Here is a 24,050-nt window from a genome sequence, read left to right as displayed (position 1 = left end):
CAGTTTTTCCACATTATGACCATTTATGTAAAAAAGATTCACCTGTCATTATTTAAATCTGAAATATGATTTAGTTGGTATGAAGTTGCACTTTTTAAAAAAAAAAAATTGCATCAGAATCTCTGAACTACTTCTGAGTTCTCTATAGTAGGGGTCTCCAGCCTTGGCAACTTTAAGATTTATGGACTTCAACTCCCAGAGTTGGCTGAGGAACTCTAGGAATTGAAGTCCACAAGTCTTAAAGTTGCCAAGGTTGGAGATCCCTGATCTATAAATACATTTATAAAGACAGATAATCCTTTGAATTCTCTTTAGGCAGCTGACAGTTGCTAAGCAAGGCAGTTGTTAAGTGAGTCATGCCCCCTTTTACCATGACTGTTTTGCCATGTTTGTCAAGTGAATCGCTACAGTTGTTAAGTGAATCTTGTGGCCTTTAAGTGAATCTGGCTTCCCTTTCGACTTTGCTTGTCCGAAGCACCCTGGGAAGACTGCAGATGATAATCCTGGGATGCTGCAGCCGTTATAAATTTGTGCCTGTTGCCAAGCATCCAAAGTTTGATCATAGGAGAAAGCATCCGGTATCCAGCGGCAACGGACGTCTGGAAGGCTTTTCCTGCCTCCAGCGCCCGAATCCGGCCGCCGCCGAGGCCCTCAGGGGCCAGGTGTTCCGAAAAGGACACCTGCCGCACGGCTCGCCAGGGTCTCCCAGCCGACATACAGGACTGTGGGGACCGATGCTGGCGCGTCCTAGGCTTGGCGGGGTTCGAGGCCACAGGCGGCCATTATTTTGGTCGTCGCCTGGGCGCTGTGCCAGTGACACGGGGCATTGGATTTATAACTGCAGCAGCCTGGTGGTGAACAGGAGCGGAGAAGAATTGAGGAGGAGAAGGAAGGGAATATCGGTGGCGTGGTGGAGTGCTCCGGTGCGGGGGTTTTCTCCCCTGCGGTTGGAAGGAGCACGAGTTATTCTGGAGAGGAGAACTTAAAATAAGAAGATTACGGTTTTGTGGAGCTCTGGAGAAGAGGTGATGGAGAAATTTAGGAGGGAAGGTTTGAGGCCCCCTCCTTCTGGGGAACAGTGGTGGCGTCCAGCTTCCGCCTTCACTATGAGAATTTTGATGACATCACTTCCCTTGACTTCCTGGTTGACTAACTGTACTCTGGACTCGTTGCTCCTGTGAGTGCCCCTGGTGGATCGGAGGAAATTACAAGGATACTGTGCCTGCCTGAGGATTTTGTATTTTTTTCCTTAATGGCAAAGGTCAGAGACCAACTGCTGGAGAGATGGAGAATTTTGGAAAAGTTATCTAATATGGACAAGAAATTGGATGAAATAAGAGCAGAAATTGTGACTATCCAAAAGGATTTAAAGGATACTCAACAAGTTTCAGCAGAAAACAAGCAGAAAGTGGAAGGTTTGGAGGGTGAGATGCGGGCAGTGCAGAAAAGAGAGGAGACGACAGGCAATGCTGTGCTTGGACTACAGATGGATAAAATGTCTTATTTCCTTAGGTTTCAAAATTTGGAAGAAGTGGACCAAGAAGACTTGAGAGATGTTGTGACTAAATTGTTGGGAGAATTTCTTGGGAGAGGTGTTGATTTCATGAATTGGGATGTGGATCGAGTTTATAGAGTTAATTACAATATGCACGCACGCATGCAGTTCCCAGAGAGGTTCATGTCAAATTTGTGAGAAGAGGCGAGATGAAATTCTTAGAAAACATAGGAGTGGGGCACTGATTTACAGGGGCAGGGAGATAGCCATTCTGAGGCAGATTCCCAGACAGGTACGTGAAAAAAGAAAGAAATATTACTTTTTGTCAAGCAAATTGTACCAGAAGGGAGTGGGCTTCAGATGGCTGATGCCAGAGGGATTGATGATTTTCCGGGAGGGCATTACGAAAAAAATCAGTACAATTGCGGAGGCTACGGCCTATGTGGAGGAACACAAAGCCCTCCTGGAATCAGATGATCCAGGAATTGAAGAAGGGGAGGTTATAGATCATGGGGCGGAAGCGGCTGCCGCTGTTGCGGCCCTGGAGTTGGGTCAGGCTGAACCCAGAGTTCTGAGATCCAAAACTAGGAAGTGATAAAGATATTTGGGATTGTGTTGGTTTTCCTTATTCTCTTTTGTACGATATTCTGTTTATTCTTGACTCTTCTTTATTACGTTTTTAAAATTTGTAAATTTAGCTACTTCGTGTCACCTGCTTGCCATATGGCTGTTGTATGTGTTAAAAAATTTGAGTAAAATTCTTATTTTAGATAAGAAAACTGAAAATTTACCATACCTGATATGTATTTGTATAAACCTTTTTTGACTAATAAAAACTTTTTGAACAAAGTTTGATCATATGACTACGGAGATGCCACCGTTGTCATAATTGTGAGAACTGGTAAATAAGTCACTTTTTTCCAGTGCTCTTGTAACTTGGTCATCAAACAAATGGCTGTAAGTCAAGGACTACCTGTAATACCAAAATCTAAATAGTTTCAATTCACACAATACAATTTATAAAAGAACTTGCTCAGCTAAAACATTAAAACAGATATATGAGCCTGATATGCCATAGTAATATCCTCTTACCACCATTCAAGCCTGATGGAGCAAAAATGCCAGTGTGCTTTCTTCTGCTGATAAATGGTGTATGAGATAATATTCTGCAGTTGGACCTTGGTTTGATCTGAACCAAACAACAACCAGGGGACTGTTCTTGAGAGCAAACACTTCTTGAAATACTATTGGGATGGATAGGACCGTTACATTTACATTTCAATGCATGAAGAATGATCAAACAAACAAAAACAATATAGTAAAACATGTAAATAATCCAGTAAAATAATGCTGAAGAACGTTTTCATTTCTAAGCTGGGCAGCAGCTTTTGCAAAAAGAAACAATTGCTTCAAGTTTAGCCTTGACAGTAGAGCGAGATACAAATGTCCTTGAATGTGACAATACTCAGTTGATGAGAAATGTTATCAGATCATGAATAAATCAATTACCCCCAAATACTGTTTACATTAAATAATTAAACACGGCTTTAAATGGTCTGTTATTTAAAACATGACTCTTTGACGTGTGACTGCTTGACACACATTAACTCCATATAATGACCTGGAGTTGACTTGCTTAAATTATCTCCTCTGAAGCTAATTGCTTCAGCCAATTGGATTAAAATCCTTTATTGGAAATAATATGGCACATTTTGTCAGCTCTTCTGTTTACTCTGGAAACTTGTGCATTTGACCTTTCATTAGGATAATGAAGCTGAAGTTTGTGACACAATTACGGATGAAGACTTTACAAAAGATGCCTATGATGGCATTGATCAGGCATTTGAAGGTAAGGCTGCTTGTTTTATCAGGTAAAACTCAAGGCATAATGCCTTTAGAGTTTCACCTGGTGAAATACCTTTATATAAAAGCTGCACATTATATAATTGTGCTATTTCTTGCAGTATTTTTTATGGGTTCAAGTTGATTGTTTCGGTAACTGTGATCAATTAATGTGTCAGATAAATAATTTCTTGCTTGTGGTATACTTTTCAATATTCAGTGTATACCCTCTCTTTGAGTTGTTTCTTTAGCACATTGTCACTTAAAATGAGTGTTCTGGTACTGATGATCCTTACTTTTTAGTTACTGATAATTTTATCAGGTATTGATTTGAAAGTAGTCCAACTACCAGCTGTTCTTCACCAAAAATTGACTATGTATATGTGCTGCTTATTAAAACTTTTTCTAAATGCTTCAGTTACTAAAATATATTTTGCAGCCCACAAGTATGGTAAGAAAATATCTGAAATTGAAATTTGATCCTAAACTTATTTTCCCCTGTTGTGCTTTGTTGTTATATGTAATCTGTATGATATGAAGTTGCTGGGAACTTGTTATATAAAATTCCTTGTTTTGAAAAATTGTGGACGTATCTAATACTGTGTAATAGGCTTTCCATTAAACTACCTTGCACTGATAAAAATCTGCACTGCTCTTAATATTGAAGCTAAGTGGACTTATTTCTCCCTCCAATTGTATAATTTCCAGATTTAAAGTCCTTTTAGTCTACCAGTATGTCTGTAGATCTGTTAGGTAATGGTACTTTAGCAAATGTTGACATGTTCCAATCTCAACTCTCCAAATAGAGGTATCAAGTTCATATATGGACTTGAACATCCCTTCTCCAGGTCTGTGCTAGGCTAGGATTTAAAGTTGTCTGCTGAACTTGAAACCCAAGAGTGTCTGCAGAAGTCAAGCAAATAACTTAAAAAGAAATTAAACAGATTTCATTTCCATACTCCTTCAGAGATAAGATGCAACATTGCAAGTGTATCCCTATGGAGTATTTTGAAGGGTATTGGGGATGTTTCTGGGTGGCAGGGGCTAGAACAGTGGTGGAGAGCCATCTTTTTATTATCAAGCTCCATAATCACAGGAGGGGAAAAAAGTGTTGGACTGCATTCTAAAGCAGAGTTGGTGGTGGATCATGGCTTGTTCCTTTCTTCTTCTTGCTCTTTTTTTCCCCACAAAGACTTTTCTTGGTCAGCTGTTAGGATTAAAATTTGTGTCTCACATGAATAGTAGTTTGTTTTTATTTTGATAAGCCTTTTAAGTTTTGCTGTTTTTTATCATTCTCTGTGATTTACTACGGATTTCATACTCAAGGGACCAACTGCTAAGCATCAAGCAATGTTTCTTTAATGGGCAGATTTCTGTGACAACACCCCCACTGTCTTTACAAATGCAGAAGAGCTTCTAATACAGGAAGAAGCAACTTCCTCTGAACAAGGGATAAACGAAAACAAGAAGAGACACCGGAGGCAAAGATGGAGTAGAGCACGAATTTTAGGTAATGGTACTTTAATTATTTAATTATCCATTGCAAACCATTTTATTCTCCACGAGAATTTTCCTCATTTCTCCTAATTACTGTGTATGTTTCTCCACAAGCTTGTGTAAGCAATGCATTACGAACTTTAGCTGACCAGATTATGTGGGCTAAAGTTAAATATCCAGATTCACTACTTACTGTGTTAGGAGATTTCAACTGTGCTAACTTAAGGAAAGAGCTACCAAAATATTTTCAGCATGTCAAGTGTCTCACTAGAATACTTTAAGAATAAAGAAGAATACTTAAGACCACTGCTACATAACATTAAAAAGATGCTTATTGGTCTTTACCACGAGTAGTTGTGGGACACTGATCATTGCATGATTTACTTTGTACCTGCTTATAGACAAAGATTTAAAACCATGAAACCAACAATTAAATCAGTGAGGTCTTGGACTGAGGAGGCAAAGCTAAAGCTACAGGATTGCCTTGACTGCACTGATTGGAATGTTTTTGAAGATATCTCTGTAGACTTGGATGAACTTACAGATACTGTAACATCATATGTCACTTTTGTGAAGACCTATGTGTGCTGACCAGAAACCTGCGAATATACAGTAACAACAAACCTTGGTTCACAGCTAAACTTAAGCAGCTACATCATATCGAAGAAGCCTATAAAAAAGGCGATAGAATGCTGTACAGTCAGGCCAGAAATGTATTAAGAAGGGAGATCAGAGCAGCAAAAAGAAGCTACTTTGAAAAGCTAAGGAATCAGTTCTCAACAAATGAACCAGCAAACGTGAAAAACTCTTAAAAATATCACCTATTACAGCAAACCTCCTTCCTATGCTGAAGTTAATCAACAACTGGCAGATGACTTGGATGTGTTTTACTGTAGGTTTGAGAGAAAACTACTGCCACCTATCTCTACAATCCCCATCAACACACCGACAACAGCCAAGCCTCTTATAACTGACCCCATCCCATTAGGCCCATCATCTCTGGTGATTAAGAAAATGAGGTGCAAGGTCTATTTCACAGACAAAAGCCAGGAAAGGCACCAGGCCCAGACAAGAAAACTCCTCCTTGCTTTAAAGCTTGTATTGACCAACTGGCCCCGTCTTCACCCACATCTTTAATAAATCACTGGATATGTGCCATGTTCCTTCTTGCTTCAAACGCTCCACTATCATCCCAGTGCCGAAGAAGCCCTCCATCAAGGAATTGAATGACTTCAGACCGGTTGCTCTAACATCTGTAGTTATGGAAACTTTTGAAAGGCTAGTGCTGGCTTACCTGAAAACCATTACGGATCCGCTGTTAAACCCCTTGCAGTTTGCCTATTGAGCAAATAGATAGACATGATACTGTTAATATGGCTCTGCACTACATCCTACAACATCTTGAATTTCCAAAAGGTCCTCTTTGTAGACTTCAGCTCAGCATTCAATACTACCATGCCAGATGTTCTTCTAACTAAACTAAATCAGCTAGCTGTACCTGACCACACTTGTAAATGGATCATAAGCTTCCTAACAGACAGGAAGCAGCATGTGAAGCTAGGCAAAATCACATCAGATACCTGTACAGTTAGCACAGGAACCCCCCAGGGCTGTGTGCTCTATCCACTTTTCTTCTCTATATATACCAATGATTATATCCAAAAGATCCATCTATTAAACTACAGAAGTTTGCAGATGATACAACAGTGATTGGTCTAATTTGGGACAACGACAAATCTGCATACAGACGGGAGGTTGAACAACTACCCTTGTGGTACAACCAGAACAATCTTGAACTAAACACACTCAAAACCATAGAAATGGTGGTATATTTTAGGAGAAACCCTCCTATTCTACCACCTCTTACAATACTAAAAAACACAGTATCAACAGTAGAGACCTTCAAGTTTCTAGGTTCTATCATATCTCAAGACCTAAAATGGAGACCTAACATCAAAAATGTCATCAGAAAACCATAACAAAGAATGTTCTTTCTGCGCCAACTCAAAGCTCAAACTGCCCAAGGAGCTGCTGATTGAGTTCTACAGAGGAATTATTGAGTCTGTCATCTGCACCTCTATAACTGTCTGGTTTGGCTCTGCTACCAAATAAGACAGACACAGACTTGAACGGATAATTAGAACTGCAAAAAACAAAACAAAACACAATTGCTATCAACTTGCCTTCCATTGAGGACCTGTATACTGCATGAGTCAAAAAGAGGACAGTGAAAATATCTACAGATCCCTTACATCCTGGATATAAACCGGTTCAACTTCTACCCTCAAAACGATGCTTTAGGGAACTGCACACCAGAACAACTAGAGACAAGGACAGTTTTCCCCCCAAATGCCATCATTCTGCTAAACAACTAATTCCTACAATACTGTCAAACTACCTAGTAGGACTGTGTTACTATTCTTCTTCTCATCCTTCCTATTGCCTATCTCCTCCTACATACGACTGTTACCAGTGGTGGGACTCAAATAATTTAATAACTGGTTTCTGCCCTAGTGGCCTGCTGGATGGTCATGTGACTGGGTGGGCTTGGCTAACTTGCTTGGTCTCACCCTTAGGAAGTTTCTCCTTAGTCCAACTCACAATAAAATAGCACTATTCCAATATTTAGAATAGAATAGAATAACAGAGTTGGAAGGGACCTTGGAGGTCTTCTAGTCCAACCCCCTGCTCACGCAGGATAACCTATACCACTTCAGACAAATGGTTATCCAATCTTTTCTTTAAAACTTCCAGTGTTGGAGCATTTACAACTTCTGGAGACAAGTTGTTCCACTGATAAATTGTTCTGTCAGGAAATTTGAGGGGCTCCTACAAAAATAAGAGGGTCAATCTATTTTCCAAAGGACCAAAACACGACAAGAAACAATGGATGGAAACTAACCAAAGAGAGAAGCAACCTACGAGTAAGAAAAAATTTCCTAAGTGTAAGACCAATCAACCAATGGAATAGCTTGCCTTCAGAAGTTGTGGGTGCTCTATCACACACAAACAACATAGTTACACGATAATTTGAAATCTTTGCAGACATACTGTAAGCTAACTTAAATGCTGAAAATGTGGGATCAAAATACATAAACATAGAAACAGCATTGAACCCTATTCCAAATTAATAAAATCAATTCTGCTAATTAGAACATAATTAGACAAGAAATTCCTGCTCTGTATTAACATTTTAAAAACTCCTTCCCTGATCTAATCTTGTCAAGAACAAGAAGAGATTCAACCTGGAAATAAGGAGAAATTTTCTGACAGTGAGAACAATCAACCAATGGAACCGCTTGCTTTCGGAAGTTGTGGGAGCTTCATCACTGGAGGTTTTTATGAAAAGATTGGACTGCCATTTGTCAGAAATGGTGTAGGGTCTCCTACTTGGGCAGGGGATTGGACTAGATGACCTGCAAGGTCCCTTCCAGCTCTGTTAATCTGTATGATCTGTAAATTTCTATTGATACTGTGCTAACTGCATTCCTGCAGTTTTGTTATCGCAACTCATTATTTACCTATTAAATGGTTCTTGACTGTCTGCCTGGAGCTAGTAACTGAAGGGAGAGAGAAAGGAAAAAAAAACCCTCTTTCACTTTATTTTCCCCCTTGAGTTTTAAAGAAGCTAGAATTTTTCTGCTGGGGAAATGGCTATGTGGTTATTTCTTCTTTTTCTTTTCCCTTTCTTTGGTTAATTACAAACGAGCCGGAACGTTTGAGGTATGTGTGAGCTACTGGAATCAGCAGGCAGGCAGCCTTGACTACTCACTGGGTTTGCAGAACTCCACAAAGAGTTAACAAACGGTTCTCTTGAACTGGTGCGGACCAGCTGAATCCCATCACTGACTGTAACCTTTTACGATTTTTATTATTTTATTTAGTTTCCTAGTATGATTTGATTGCTTATGTAGTATTTTATGTAGTTTTACAACACTAAATGTTGTATCTTATGATACTTGATGAATGTATATATTTTTTATGTAAACAGAGCATATGCACCAAAGACAAATTCCTTGTGTGTCCAATCATACTTGGCCAATAAAACATTCTATTCTATTCCTATTCTATTCCTATTCTATTCTATTCTATTCTATTCTATTCTATTCTATTCTATTCTATTCTATTCTATTCTATTCTATGTTACAAAGAAGATTGTAAGGCTGCAGGCAGGATTCAAAATCTCTAGGGGAACCAAGGCTTTCAGGTTAGCAGTTCCCTGTGCCTAGGCTAGGTTATGCATGATAATAATAGCAATAGTCCTTAGACTTATAACCACTTTAGAGTGGGGCTGTTTGTTCTGAAAAATAGAGTGCTATTGCTGCTACAGGTTGCAGTATATGACTAAGCAGGCTTATGTATCTCCTTTATCTTTTAAAAGGAATTGAAGATTCATTAACTAAAGCCTGATGTAAGATACAGATTCTTAATACTAAAGAATTGTAGGCCCTTCAATTTGCTTTGTATGTTCAAATGAAACAAAGCTCAACATTTTTCCACAAGAAATTCAATACCGAGAGCACTCGACTTATAGAGAAGTTTGTTTAGTGACTGTTCAGAGTTACAATGGCACTGAAAAAAAAGGAACTTGTGATTGTTTTTTACACTTAAGACCATTGCAACATCCCCATGGTCACATTATCAAAATTCAGATGCTTGGTAATTGACTCCTATTTATGACGGTTGCAGTGCCCTGGGGTCATGTGATCATGTTTTGCGAGCAAAGTCAATAGGGAAGCCAGATTCATTAAACAACCATGTTACTAACTGAACAATTGCAGTGATTCACTTAACTGCTGTAGGAAGAAAGGTCGTAAAATAGGGCAAAACTCATTTAACATCTGCCTTGCTTAAGAACAGAAATTTTAGGCTCAATTGTGGTTGTAAGCTTTCTTAATTTGTGACAGTTGATAGAGCTATGTGTCTCTTGTTCAACAAATGGGAATCAAGAAGCCTTCCCAATTTTCTCTGCTATTAGATTCATAGCTTCTTTTTGCTCATGCCTAGATAATGGAAATTGTACAGTCATTTCCAAAAATATTTGTGTAATGCTGTAGTTATTATTTCCACATTAGATGGTGTTTGGCAGTTGGGAAATTGATAGCTCATTTAATACCTGTTTTTAATAAGGTAGACTTTTATTTCAAAATGACAAGTAATGGAAGGAACAGCTGTTTGGCTGCTTGAAAATCATCTCCAGATTGACAAATAAACCCCCATTTGACATATGGACTGAAAACTTGCCTCCCTTATAAGAAGGCAGTGCCTTAAATAGAGAAAAATACTGAAGTTACTTTTTCTGGCATGCAATCAGAGGTTTAGAGAAATAAGGAATGTTATACATTTCAATATGTATGTTGATTTTCCATAGCCATGTGGGGAAAATCAGGTCTATTATTGGATTTCTGATTTATTTGTTTGTTTAACAAATTTTTATAGAGCTGTCCATCTCACCGAATGTAAGACTTATAACTAACACAACCATAAAAACCTTTCAAAAATAAAACAAAAGCAAGAGTGCAGGATAAAAACATCCCATTAGATATAATACAACCAAGGGATCTCCAAATATGCTGAAAAACATACCTGCAGGTCCTTCCGAAAGGCTAACAAGGATGGGACTAACCTCATCTTAATGGGGGATGATGTTCCACAGGGTGGGAACCACAGTACAAAAGGCATGTTGTTTGGGTCCTGCCAAATGGATCTCTTTAGCAGACAAGACCTCGAGCACACCCTATCTGCTGGGGCAGGTAGATGTGGTTAAGAAGAGGCAGATACTCAAATAGCCTGGTCCCAGGCCACGTAGGGCTATGTCATAGCAGAAGTTCCTCTTCTTATTTTATTTTGTTTTGTTTTGTGTTGGGATATCTTACATGCATTTTCTTGTCTGTTTCTGTAAGCTGTCTTCACAATGAAACCAGCAAACATTTAGTTTTAACAAATTTTATCTAACAATAAACATGAAATTATGGTAATTATAGGCCCACCAATTGAGGCGATCGCCCATTGTTATTCTCAGCATTTACTTAGTGCCTTTATTATTTTGGCACTTCAATTCTGGGTATTATTCCTGTGAATATGGCCCTTAAAAATACATGTATCACAAAGTGTTAAAAATTGCATTTTTTCCTTTTAATTCAACAGCATCCTAATAGATGCCATCATCCCACATGGCATAAATTATCCCTTCTTATGAGATTCTAAATAATGCTGAAAGGTAGTAGGGTAAGTTCAAATTTTCCCTTGGTTAAAGTCTAGAACCTAAGTATTTATTTAACTCTTAATTGTTTTTAGGCGTCAAGCCAGAAGTAAAAAATGAAGAGGAAGAAAAACGTCGAATTGAGGCACGAAGAGAGAAACAAAGGCGTAGGAGGGAGAAAAATAGTGAAAAGTATGGTGATGGTTACAGGTTTGTGGTGGAAATGTTGTGAATTTGTCCCACCCATAATTCAAGGGCATGTATCATAACAATAGTACTTGCTCTAAATTGCCTTGGCTCTGTTTGTTTCATGGTGTTGTCTCTTGAAATCTCAGTACTTATTCTATCATGTCTGCATGTATCTGGAGTTTTGCTAGGGGTAGGGAAGAGTGATTTATTGGCATAATAAGCCATTATATGCAGGAAATATTTTGAAATCCCCAAGAAATCTTCGACAAGAATAGAATGCCCATAAGCCTTCTTGAGGAGTCGTCTTAATAATTATTTAGATTCAATAGTGAAGATGAGTGGTTTTGTTAATGGTACTTTTTTTCTAATGCGACCAGATCTGATCTGTAAAAGTCTAGATAGCAAAGAGAAGAAAATTCTAACCTGTTAGTTGTCTGGTTTCTTACAATTCAGACTAAGTAACCCTGTTTTTTGGTTTTTTGGTTTTTTTTTTGTTTTTTCTAAACGCATTACACGTTTTTATTTTGCTTTATAAGCTAGTATGCTAGCTAAATTTCACTTTGTCCATAAACTTGTTGTGATCTTCAAAACACTAACTCACAATCTCACTGATGATGGATACGTTTGTCATATAGTTGAAAAATGTTTAAGTATAGGGATGCATTTTCATTAGCGTTTAAATGCTTGATAAGATAATTTCATTAATCGGAATATCTAGTTCTCTTGATTCCATTAAACTTTGATGGATTAGTTACTCTACATGTTGCACTGACAATGTGCCTGTATCTTTTACTAGAATGGCATTCACCTGCTCATTCTGTAAATTTCGAACCTTTGAAGAGAAAGACATTGAAGCTCATCTTGAAAGTGCTGTTCACCAGGAGACTTTAGATCACATTCAGAAACAGACCAAATTTGACAAAGTTGTGATGGAGTTTCTGCATGTGAGTAATTATTTTAATTCTGTAAATCCATCTGACAGTTCAATTAACAGGTTAAAAAACATCATCATAAACAATAAAGACTGGTGTAAAGTCAAGTATAGCTATTATCTATTTAAGAAATATTTCTGCAGTGTGCTTTTAAACTATGAGGTTCATTGTACGCATGTTGAAAATGTTTGATCTTCTAATGTTGTCATCCTAAAACATTTTATTTCCCGAAATGGAGCTCAGATGATAAATTCGCTCTTCGGCCCTCCTATACCCTTCATCTCACTGCTAAATCCAATGCTTGGTTGGCTATTTAGGCACATATTTTTGCCTTTATGTTCTTCATAGTGCCATTTGATCATAGTTTACCATGTGATAGAATTTCCAAGTCTATTCATAGCCACAAACCTAAGAGCCTTTTGTTACTGCGATTTGTAGAATGGCCTTATTCTGGCTGTGAAATTTTTCAGGTTTTTCCCGCATTCTGTTGTGGAAACAATTTATGTAATACTTTTCAAGGTGGAAGATGAAGGGAACAGGACTCCACTATTGCAGAAAATTATATTCCTCTATCCCTAATTTCATAGAATCATAACTGTTGAATCTAGAATTCCACAATGTAGGAGATAAATGGGGAATAAGTGAAAATAATTTACAATTCCTCCAAAATTATATTAATTTCTGTTTTAGGAGTGCATGGTGAATAAATTTAAGAAGACTGCTATGCGTAAACAGCAGACTACAAGCCAAATGGAAGCTGCTCAGATTACTGAAAAAGATGTAATGGAAGGCAAGTAGTAACCTATGAAAATAGGTGTTCGGTTTCAACACTGCTGTTCTAGTCTATAGACTCAGTATTCTGGAAGGTCAAATTGTAAAATCTTGGTCACTTATTAGGAAGCAAGTATAAACAATCCTGTTAATTTCTTCCAACTTAGTTTTAGATCCTTAGGTTTCTGAGGATTTGAAAACATTCATGTAAAATTCATTGGTTCTTATCTCAAATTAGCATGAAGGAAAAATTAGAATTCTGAACCTGTTTTTGAAACTTAAAATTAGCAGTTTTTGGAATTCAGAGTGTGAGGGAGTAGTACTGAAAAATTTAGCACAGCTGTATAGGATATATTTGGGGATGACATACATTTTAGAAGTATGGGACATACTAGTGAATTGTTTTGAATATTTGTCTCTTGGTTCTATTATCAGCAAGGGGACAGTCCACAGTAAGGCTGTTATTCTCACTGCAGATGGTTAACAATCACTCATTCAATAGCCGTGCAAAGGTTACAAGGGAGCTGAACAAGGGGGATCTACGATAGGTTTTCAAAGTTCCAACTCTGTCCCAGCATCCATGCAGTCACTTGATCACAAACTGGGTACTTGGCAACTGATTTACACAAAAGTTGCAGCATCCTGCAATCATGTGATCATCATTTGTGATTTTCCCTGTTGACTTCCCCAAGCAAAGTCAACTGGGAAGCTAGCAAGTTGCTCCCACTCTTGCTGCCCCCCCCCAAGGAGCCTGACTGTGGAGTATGAGATCATGGAGATCTGATACTCTGTAGTGCATGCTTGCCCATATTCCATAGTGCTCACCAGGCAGCATCTACTTCTGGCCATGCTTGTACCACAGCAGCCACTTACCCACCTGCTGGCCTTCTTGAGAACCACCCAGGACTTGCAACTTTCTGTAGGCTTCTCCATTGCCTTTGCTTGTTTGGAAGCAAGCAGGAAGACACGAGTGGGTGCTAGCTTAATGTCCTGAAATTCTCGCTTATTGATGGTAATCAAGACTTCCAGGATTGCTGTTGCTAAATGTGTAGTCATGTTACACACTTCGCAGCTGCATTGTTTATCAGTGGAAATATTGTTCCAATTACAGTTAAGTTACTGTGAAGTACAGTTACTTATATGTATTTCTAATTTCTTCCTCTATTCCCTTTTTTTTATATTATGCAGCAATTGAATACTTGGAAATGTTCCCCATATGGCTGTCTCCTTTTTAACTTTGCAAAATCTGTATTGCTTCTTTTTTATATATTGAATCCTCACTGTTTTCTTTTTGTCCAAATCTCAGACATCTGTTATGTCTTTACTAGGTGTTACGCCTGATGATCATATGATGAAAGTTGAGACTGTCCTTTGCTCTGCATGCAGTGTCTATGTTCCTGCACTACACAGTTCTGTTCAGCAGCATTTGAAGTCTCCAGAACATGCAAAAGGAAAACAGGTAAAAAATATCTACTCAGTTCAATTTCAGTAGAGTTGCAGGTGTCTAGAGATATTAGCCTGGCCATTTATCAGTTCTTTACGAAGACCCTTGACTATATGAAATATTAGCATAATTCATCCCACTGTGCAAAGTAATCAGAAAATAAAAATGATTTATGTTACTATATTACTTTCCCTTGATTACATCTTTGTAATCAAAGGCAAATCTTATTTTATGTTGCTCTGTTCTTCAAATATATAAGAACCGGTAAAAATAACATTTGTACAAAGATGCTTAGTTTTTCTTTTCTTTCAAGGATAAAAGAGTGCTGGGAGTAGGGTTCACTTTTGTGGTAGTTCTCTTTCCTTTAGAGATGGTTGTAGTTATTGATGGTTGGCGGGGGAAGTGATCTAATCCTAGACCCCTACTTTGCAGGATGCCTCAGAACTATTTCCTTTTTAACTTCTACACAAAGTGCTAGGTTTACTAATTTGTCGGCACAGAATGCAGTACCAGTTTGTAGATAGTCGTGTATTTCTGAGCCTGGTCACTCAAGTGAAATTCTCACTGATTGGTTCTAGTTTCTCTAACTCTGAGGATCTATGTGGGTTTTGGACTTCACGGGGCCTGAAGTTTTCATCTTCAGGCCCCGTGAAGACAGGGTCCAGAGTCACCCTGCTTGGATTAGTGTAAAATTTGAGTGTCTTCCTGGACTGAAATATGAATTTGCAAAACTTCACTGTGTGTTCCAGTTGCACTTGTTCGTGGATTAAGATTAAGGGGGTGGGGGCTTACTTATGGTCATTCACATTTAGTTGTCTCCTAATTGGATTATTGCAATTTACGTCCTCTATATGGAACTGCCCTTGAAAACCTGGAAGCTTCAGTTTAGTCCATTCCATTGTGTCCATATCACAAAGATTCCAAATGTCTTTCAAGGTGTTGGTTATCTCCTGTAAAACCCTGTAAGCATTCGACTAGTTTATGTGTGAGTCCACCTTCTACCTGTCCCATACACCAACAGGAAGGCTGTGCTCAGGTTTCTTCTTGGAAACAGTGTCATCTTGTGAGACCCAAAGGGTGTTTTTCTAGTGGCTGTCCCTGCCCTTTGGAATGAAATGCCCTTCCCCCAATATATGATCGGCCCCAATCCTGTAGTCATTAGGAAGGCAGGTGAAAGCAGGTATTTGTCCCCAGACATTTGGGTCAGGGTAAGTAAAATTCCCAGAGTTATATATTTTAGTGCCAATCATTCGTTTTGTAATGATTTTGCACACATTGTTTGTGTAGGGTGGCTGGGAATTAGAACTCTTGAATGAGGAGAAACTGCCTACTTTTTTTTTAGAGCACAGGTTCACACAATTCTTTAGTTCTTATTAAGTTTGACATAGCTGCATATGGACAAGATGGGGTGGAAAGAGGTGGTTAAAAGAGAAAGTTTGTGTAACGAGTAGAATGCAGTTTTTAAAAAAGTATCCACTCCTTCCCTTCTTCAAATTGGTTTCAAGATCTGGGGGCTTGTCAGAACATACCTTTAAAGTAAAGCCATGTTTAATTCAGATTCTAAAAATATGTGAAAATCAGTTAATGAAACTATGCATACGTATTTATTTTTTGTCTTTTCCATCTGCCTAAATACTGTAGCTGTTTAACAACATCTAAGGCGTTTATGGCTGTTTGCAGCCCTGGGCTTTCAAAATGTTCAGTTCTAATGACAGATATTTAGATTTATAAGAATTAGTAAGAATTCAGCTTTTTTTGAAATTATTTTTTTCTTCAGTGACAAATTGATATATCCGGCTAACTAAACTTTTGTTGTGGTATTTTTTGAATGTTGCTTTGGAATATTTACAGACTTACAAAGAACAAATTAAAAGAGAGAGTGTCCTAACTGCTACCAGTATTTTGAATAACCCCATAGTGAAGGCACGGTATGAACGTTATGTCAAGGTAAGTTTGCAATATGGATTAATTTTACCAGCAGTAGCAACAGCCATGTTTAAAACTGATATTAAATTAATTTCTTTGAATTTAACAAATCCCAAACTAAAATTTGACGTTGCTGAAAGTGTAGCTCACGTATCAATAGAAGGAAGGGCTGGAAAATTAAATTAATGTTAATAGATTAATCCACTGAATATATTTATACATTAAGCTAGTATATATTTTACGTTAAAATATTTCTGAAGCAAGCATAATGCCTGACTTTTAGTTTAGGAATAAGTATGTTGCATAATTGTCCCAAAACTGCTTTTTTTCAAGAGCCAACTGAACTTTCTGGTTTTTCTTTGAAGACCTTTCGTTTCTCATCCAATAAGCTTCTTCAGAATAATTCTGCAAGTTTTAAAATTGCATGTGTCAGTTGCTGCGCCACATGTATTTTTTTTAAATTTGTTTTAGAATAATTTTAATGTATGATAAAAGGAAAAGAAGCCAAAGACGAGCAGGAAAACAAACAGACATAATTAAATCTTAACTCAAAAATGCTGATCTTTCTTTTCATTTTACTAGTTGAGATCTAGCTCATCAAAAGTGAATATATCTGAATGACCCAAAATGCATTTTGCTGTCTTTATGGCATTGAAAAGTAATTGTTTTTGCTGCTTTTCTTTCCCCAGTATATCTTCTCAAAATACACCAGCTAGTTTAACGACTTGATGACAGGTTTATTGGCTAATTTTGGTTTTAATTATTGCGTGCTGCCCAGAGTCACTTGCAAGATGGGCAGTCATATAAATTATTTAAATAAATGCACATTAAAAATAGTGACTTCCAACAGAAAACTCCTATTTGCTATTTTCAAACTGGATTATTCTAGAATTTAAGTTTATCATGTAAATAAAAGGGCAAAAGTATACTTTCACCATTAAATACGCTTCATGATGTTTGAACTAGGAAGTTTAATGGAATTGTCAAATTTATCCTTCTGAATCTTTGATTGCTGCTGTTAAGCTACATTGTTACAATGTCTGGATTTTATGTCCATCTGGTTGAACTGTCCAGAAGAACTAGATAAGGAAATATTGAGTATTGAAGTATTGAGTCTACTTTCTGCCCTACTTAGTGTATTGTTTCTGAAAGTAATGCACTTAATTTCAGTAATAATGGCACTAGAACTTTTGAGTTCTGCACTGAGTTGTATTGCAACTTCCAAGTATTTCAGATTAAAAAATAAGCCATTGGAAAGAAATGGTTGGAGATATACTGTACAGTATATCAGTTAAAAATGTGTGATTTGTTTGAATGATTTACAGACAACACTGCAAATAGACCGTTTATGATAGGTATATGAATTATGCTTATTATATGTTCTTGATTGTAAAGTAGTCTAAATTTAATGGAATGAAATCGAGAAGATATAGCATGAAATGTAATTGGTTTTACGTTATTTGCATTTTGATTTTAAATATTTTAGCCACTTTGTGAAGTAGATGACCATATAAATTTTATAAGTAAATAATGAAGCTACTCCTTGTTTTCACCATGAATTGGGAATCCAATTTTAGATTTAATTTTTTTTATTCCTGTCAGTACATATTTCAGTGACCAGAGTTTGTTTCTGATTAACTTTAATTACTGCTTTTTAGGGTGAAAATCCATTTGAAGTCACTGATCAAAGTGCAGAACAGCAGGCAGAAGAAGAAGAAGACAAGGCAAATGAACCTGCAGAAGAGGAGGAAGAAGAGGAGGCAGAAGGGGAAGAAGAGGAGGAAGAAGCAGAAGAAGAAGCAGAAGAACAGACCGACTTCACTCTTGACCAAACAGAAGATAATTAAATGCAAAACATTTGCACAAGCAGAGGGAAGTCCTACTTTTACTTTTCTGTTCATATGGCTCATTGTAAAATGTATTAGCAATTACAACAAAACTATTGTTATCCTCAACCCTCTGCATGTACGTCATTTGAAGAAGTCGCTCTGTAATCTACTTCCACTTTTGCTTAAAAATGGAAGTAAACCCATCTTTAGTAGAACCTTTCTAGTGATCTCGCTGTTAGAACTTCCTATATTGCGTATCTTGTGAACATTGGATTTTTTTCCTTGATGTTAAGATTTGGATACAAATAAAAAAAGTAGTAAGTTTAAATCATTTCACCACAACACGTTTTAACTAAATGCAGGGTAAATAGTTCTAGAAGCCTACTAAATATAGAATTATGTTGTGAGTGTGCCTGTCTCCTGGACTGTATCACTCATTGTAAAGTACATGTTATGACTTGTAGTTTTATGTGTGTATGTGGTGAAATCTTCTTGTTTGTAACAATAAAATGTTTTAGAAACCATGATGTCCAGTTTTAATTGTAGACTCAGCAAAATTTATTCTATTAAACAATAGAGCCTTTTTCATTTATGATACGTAAATGTTTGCTCTGAAAAACAGTACATTTGTTTTCTAGTGTAATCTAAAATGTAAATTGTCATTTAAGACTAATTAATAGTGTCTTTACACATATGATCACAACTTTGATCAGTATTCATATAATCTGTTTATACTGAGCATCTCAAGGTAAATCAGTTGTCCTTAATTGTGTTTCTTTTAGATTTTCTTAGCAACTGTTACGTTCCAAAAGTGCTGTTATTTTCTGTTGCCTGTAAAAAAGAAAAAAGTGCCGAGGGCAAAAATTGGTGCTTTTTAGTTGGGTGAATATAAGGGTGAATGCACACTTGACCCCTTTTAATATAAAAACTACTTGACCCCCACTATTTATTATTTTATCTTAAACTTTGCATATTTTACTATTGAAAGATCGTTCTTGACCTTTTCTTCACCACCACGGACCCCCTTTAAATACTTTTTGTGGCCACAGACTCCGAAGGCCTAAGTCAAGATTTAGATCGTAACATTTCTTCCAAGCTTTTTTAGATCCCCTGTGATGACATCGTATCCCCCCTCCCCCTCCCCAGGGATCCATGGACCACAGGTTGAGAACCCCTGGTCTAAAGGAATCTTTTTACATTAAGAAAAGCCACGAGGCAGGATTTCTATTTTAAAAATGTCATTTGATTTGTTGAAATGTCCGTGAATGATTTGCTTTCATGTGTTGCACCCACACATATTACAAAGTCCTGAATTTAAATTTTCAGTAGAAACAAGTCTTAAAGATTACTCTAGGAAGAATACAAGAGCAAAATTGGCTTGTCCCCTTAGAACTGAATAGAAGAGCTTAGCCATGATAACTGTGTAGGAAAATATTACATCAGAAATGGTGTACATGCAAACACGAGCTCCAGAATAAAGAAAGCAATGGAAATGAAAGTTCAAATCTGACCCTAATAAAATATACATACTTTTATTGTCCTTTCAAGTTATAGATCTCTCCTTTTGCATCTTAAATCTCTTTCCTAAAAGGTGCATGTGTGCGCACACACAATCATCCGCTTGAATGAAAGGAACCTATTCAAATAAAATCTTAGAAGATTTACGAAGTTCTAGAGGGCCGTAGAAATAGTTATATACAACCTTAATACATTCCAGCTGAAATGGAGAAACTGTCAAAACTGCACTTTGACTTGAGTTCACAAACTTTTGAGCAACCCTGTACCTCTAGATAACAGCAGTCAATCTTTTGTAACCCAAGTATCATATGGGTCAATGGTCAATATTGGATATAGTTAATATATCAGCCAAAATGTGGATGGATTGTTATCGAGCACATTGGGAAACAGGAGCACACAATTGGGCATTCCCAAGTGGCCTACATGATTTTCCAAGCAGCATTAACATTTTTGCCCATTTCTGTAATGTCTGCATTCAGTTTTGGTTGGCTTATTTTTCAGAGAGATGGCTATCTTGGGCCCAGATACAGGCCTTGCCACAACCCTGGAATTTATCTGGAAGTGGTGTCTGCATCTGAATCCCTATCCTTGATGGTTTCATTTATAGTTTCATGTAAGGGTACATCTTATAGAGATCCTTTGGCACTCCGTAGTATACTTTCAAAAATAAAATACAGTTGCAGTTTAAGTAAAAAAACAAAAACAAATTACACTTTGAAGGCTCCACAGCTTTGCTTTTATAATTAAGCTGCCAAGTGTGTATACCATTCAATCGAACATGGGCTTGGACCATCTTGTTCTTTTTTTTTTATTATTTGCATTTATATCCCGCCCTTCTCCGAAGACTCAGGGCGGCTTACACTATGTCAAGCAATAGTCTTCATTCTATTTGTATATTTATATACAAAGTCAATTTATTGCCCCCAACAATCTGGGTCCTCATTTTACCTACCTTATAAAGGATGGAAGGCTGAGTCAACCTTGGGCCTGGTGGGACTAGAACCTGCAGTAATTGCAGGCAGCTGTTGTTAATAACAGACTGCATTAGCAGCCTGAGCCACAATTTCTTCTCCACAATTCATGATCTTGGGCATGACCTATGGAACTGCACACTAGATACTGCTGCCTCCTGACACTGACCCCTGCACTGAACCTGCTGTAGGTTTACCGGCCATTGGAAGATCAAGGCTTCTCCAGAGGTTGGCTTCTTCAAGGCCAGTAACTGCAGTTTTATTAGAACAGAATGTAGAGCTGGATCTCTTGTTTGGCTGCCTGGACTAAAATTCTTAAGTTTTTTTTTTTTTAAATGTGAGCTTTAGATTCTTTGACTCCCCTATTGTATCAACTTAACTTTGGATGAATGGGAGTTTTGTGACGGGGCAATGGCATCCTAACGTCCATTTTTGATCGTTGTTTTTATATGGCTGTTAACCGCACTGAGTCCTTCGGGAGAAGGGCGATATACAAATTAAAATATTATTATTATTATTATTATTTTGTGAATGGCAAATCTTGGGTTCCGTGCTGTTCTTTTGAGCTTGTTAACTTGCTCGTGACAAGTTAACAACGTCCCTCAGAGCTCTGCAAAGATTGAGGAACACCGATCTTTTTCAGGCGCTGATGACTTTTGAGTGCTGCATTTGTAGAAATGAGATGGATGGTTCAGAAGATCCACAGTACTGCAAAATGGTAATATTAGGAAGGGGTGGTGAGGGGCAGTTCTGTGCATTCTTAACTGAATTGAAATAATTTCGAGAACGAGACGTAGAAGGTGATTTTATTCCTGTTCGTGAACCTGAAAGCTACAAATGTGGCCCGTTGGAAGACTGCGATGACATTGCCCCCACAATGCTGATGCTCAAGATGTAAATACGACAGCTTCCTAAGGATAAGTGGTTTTTCAGTATAGGAATGTCCACAGAGGCAGAGGGTCAAAAAGAAGACAAGAATATATCTAAAACTGGAGGGCTTCATCCAATTTTTGATTGTGAAACTTGAGTGGGTTAAAGGTTATCCCACAAAGAATCCTAGAGTTGCTTGGGCGCACCAAGTTCAAACTCTTGCTCTATGCAACAATACCAATGAAGATCTCCCAGATAAATGAAGAAAGGCCTCCACTGAAAGGTAGTCTTTTATTATCTCCCTGGGTAATGAGTGGCACTTAAATTTTTTTTTTTAGAATAAAAATTTGACTTTCTGTAACTTCAGTCCACTATTCTCTATCTCGCATTTTGGAAATAAGAGAGGCCAGAACTTGAATATTCTTCCAGGTGTTCTGTGCTTTCAGGTATTTGAAGAATGCTATTTTTTTAGTCAACCTGCTCCCCCATCCATAATTTCTTTTCTTGGGATTAAACACATCCTGCTCAGTGGTGGGTTACAAATTTTTTTACTGCCGGTTCTGTGGGTGTGGCTTAATGGGCGTGGCATAGCTTGGTGGGCGTGGCAGGGGAAGGATACTGTAAAATCTCCATTCCCTCCCCACTCCATGGGGAAGATTACTGCAAAATCCCCATTTCCTCCCAATCAGCTGGGACTTGGGAAGCAGAGAATAGATGGGGGCGGGGCCAGTCAGAATTTTTACTACCGGTTCTCCAAATTACTCAAATTTTCCACTACCGGTTCTCCAGGACTGGTCAGAACCTGCTGAAACCCAACTCTGATCCAGCTCCTTCACCACCTCTTCCTATGGTCTTATCTTCTGGTTTCTGCATCGTTTTCATCAAACTAATTAATGAGAGAAAAGTCCCCAGTGTCTGCAGAAGTAGAAAGCAACCAGTGAGTTTGCAGAAGGGACGATCAGTGGAACAACTTTCCTCCAGAACACTGGAAGTTTTTAAGAAGAGATGGGACAATCATTTGTCTGAAATGGTGTAGGGTTTCCTGCCAGAGCAGGGAATTGGGCTAGAAGACCTCCAAGGTCCCTTCCAACTCTGTTTATTCTGTTATGGACATGTATGTAGGAGAGAGAATGGGGGTGGAGGGACAGAAATTGAAGTTATAAGCTGCCCAGAGTTCCTGCTAGACAAGATGGGGCAGCACACAAATCTTGCTTTCGCTCCATCTTGATTTAAAGCAGTGGTCTCCAACCTTGTCAACTTTAAGACTTGTGAACTTCAACTCCCAGAATTCCTCAGCCAGCTTTGCTGAATTCTGGGAGTTGAAGTCCACAAGTCTTAAAGTTGACAAGGTTGGAGACCCCTGATTTAAAGGATCTGCTTGGATAAAATCCACTTCCCTAGTTCTCATATTGATAGGCAGAGGGCAGCAAAGCTCCATTTGAAAAAAGTCTTCTAGTTAACAGAAATTTATTTAGAACCACACAAAACTACTTCACATTTGCAGGTGACTTTCTCTTTTATTTATCGGTTAAAAACTTTTAAGTCTAGATAATGCTTTGTAAAATAAATTAAAGAAACAAAATCTGAATATAGAGGCCAAGCAGAGAGGATACAACTCGTTCTCCTTTTCTGAAAGCCAGCTTATGTATCAACTGCTAAAATAATGATGACAGGAAAGTGGTATTTTGCAAGAATAAAAACAGGATATAGTAACATGTAAAGGTCATGCTAACTGTTGTGGAGAGAAAATTGGGCAGGAGGCCACATTAGAAGTATGGCAGCTAAACATCCTGCGCTTGTTTTAATATGGACTTAAAAGCTATCATATATCAAATTCCAAATTTTATTTAGTTGAATGGACATTATAGTATAAATCTTTGGTGGCAAAAAGAGTGTAATCTTGCTCTTGAATTCTTTAAAATGAATAGTCAAGGTCTTTCATCTGGTTGAGAACTGCATATATATGTGTGTGTGTGTGTGTGTGTGTGTGTGTGTGTGTAGGTCTTTGGTTGTTCGGGTTTTCTCCCGTGTAAAATTGGAAGTGTCTTGGTGACGTTTCGACAAAGTCTCATTCGTCATCTTCAGGCTGGTGTCTACTGCTTCGTGCTTCTAGGAGCATTGGGTTTTCACGGGTATAGGTATGTAGGTCTTGGCATATTTGGGTCTTTTCCTGTGAAAGGTTGAGAGTATCTTGGCGACGTTTCAACGAGGTCTCACTCATTATCTTCAGGCTGGTGCTTTCGATTTCGTGCTTCTGTGAGCAAAGGGTGGTCGGAATGGCCGTCTCTCTATAAATACTGGTGGGGAGGTGGGGAGTGTTGCTGTGAGTGGGTTGGTTGGCTGTGTGGTTGCATCTTGATTGGTAGATGGAGTGGGTGTTTGCAGATTGGTCGGCTGCCTCGCAGCATCCTGTGTGGGTGTGGTTCTAGTCTTTTGTTCCTGAGCTTTGGTGTTTTGGCCTCTGAAGTTCTGCGATGTGATATCTTGAGCAGATGGCTGTGATGCAGCATCCCGGGCCCTGGCCTGACTCCGAGTCCAAGGTCCTGTCATGTGTTCCTGGCGTG

General features: G+C 38.1%; 1 protein-coding gene across 9 annotated transcripts in view; it reads left to right on the top strand.

Annotated features, from left to right (window-relative positions):
• ZNF326 (zinc finger protein 326) overlaps positions 1-18,651 on the top strand; it is a 35,232-nt gene extending 16,581 nt beyond the window's left edge. For 2 of the 9 annotated variants that reach the window (XM_058174356.1, XM_058174364.1), the window contains 8 exons: positions 3,260-3,344; positions 4,707-4,847; positions 11,132-11,246; positions 12,022-12,169; positions 12,848-12,947; positions 14,257-14,387; positions 16,224-16,319; positions 17,957-18,651. In XM_058174356.1, coding sequence (XP_058030339.1) covers positions 3,260-3,344; positions 4,707-4,847; positions 11,132-11,246; positions 12,022-12,169; positions 12,848-12,947; positions 14,257-14,387; positions 16,224-16,319; positions 17,957-18,145 — 1,005 coding nt within the window. In that variant the 3' untranslated portion in view covers positions 18,146-18,651. The remainder of the gene's footprint in view (positions 1-3,259; positions 3,345-4,706; positions 4,848-11,131; positions 11,247-12,021; positions 12,170-12,847; positions 12,948-14,256; positions 14,388-16,223; positions 16,320-17,956) is intronic. The other 7 variants (XM_058174360.1, XM_058174358.1, XM_058174361.1 and 4 more) reach the window with 4 other exon arrangements.
• Positions 18,652-24,050: the final 5,399 nt, after the last annotated feature.

Source organism: Ahaetulla prasina, chromosome 3, assembly GCF_028640845.1.
Source record: "Ahaetulla prasina isolate Xishuangbanna chromosome 3, ASM2864084v1, whole genome shotgun sequence".
NCBI classification, from domain to species: domain Eukaryota; kingdom Metazoa; phylum Chordata; class Lepidosauria; order Squamata; family Colubridae; genus Ahaetulla; species Ahaetulla prasina.
Note: the sequence above shows the minus strand (reverse complement) of the source record. Positions and strands in the feature narration are given on the sequence as shown.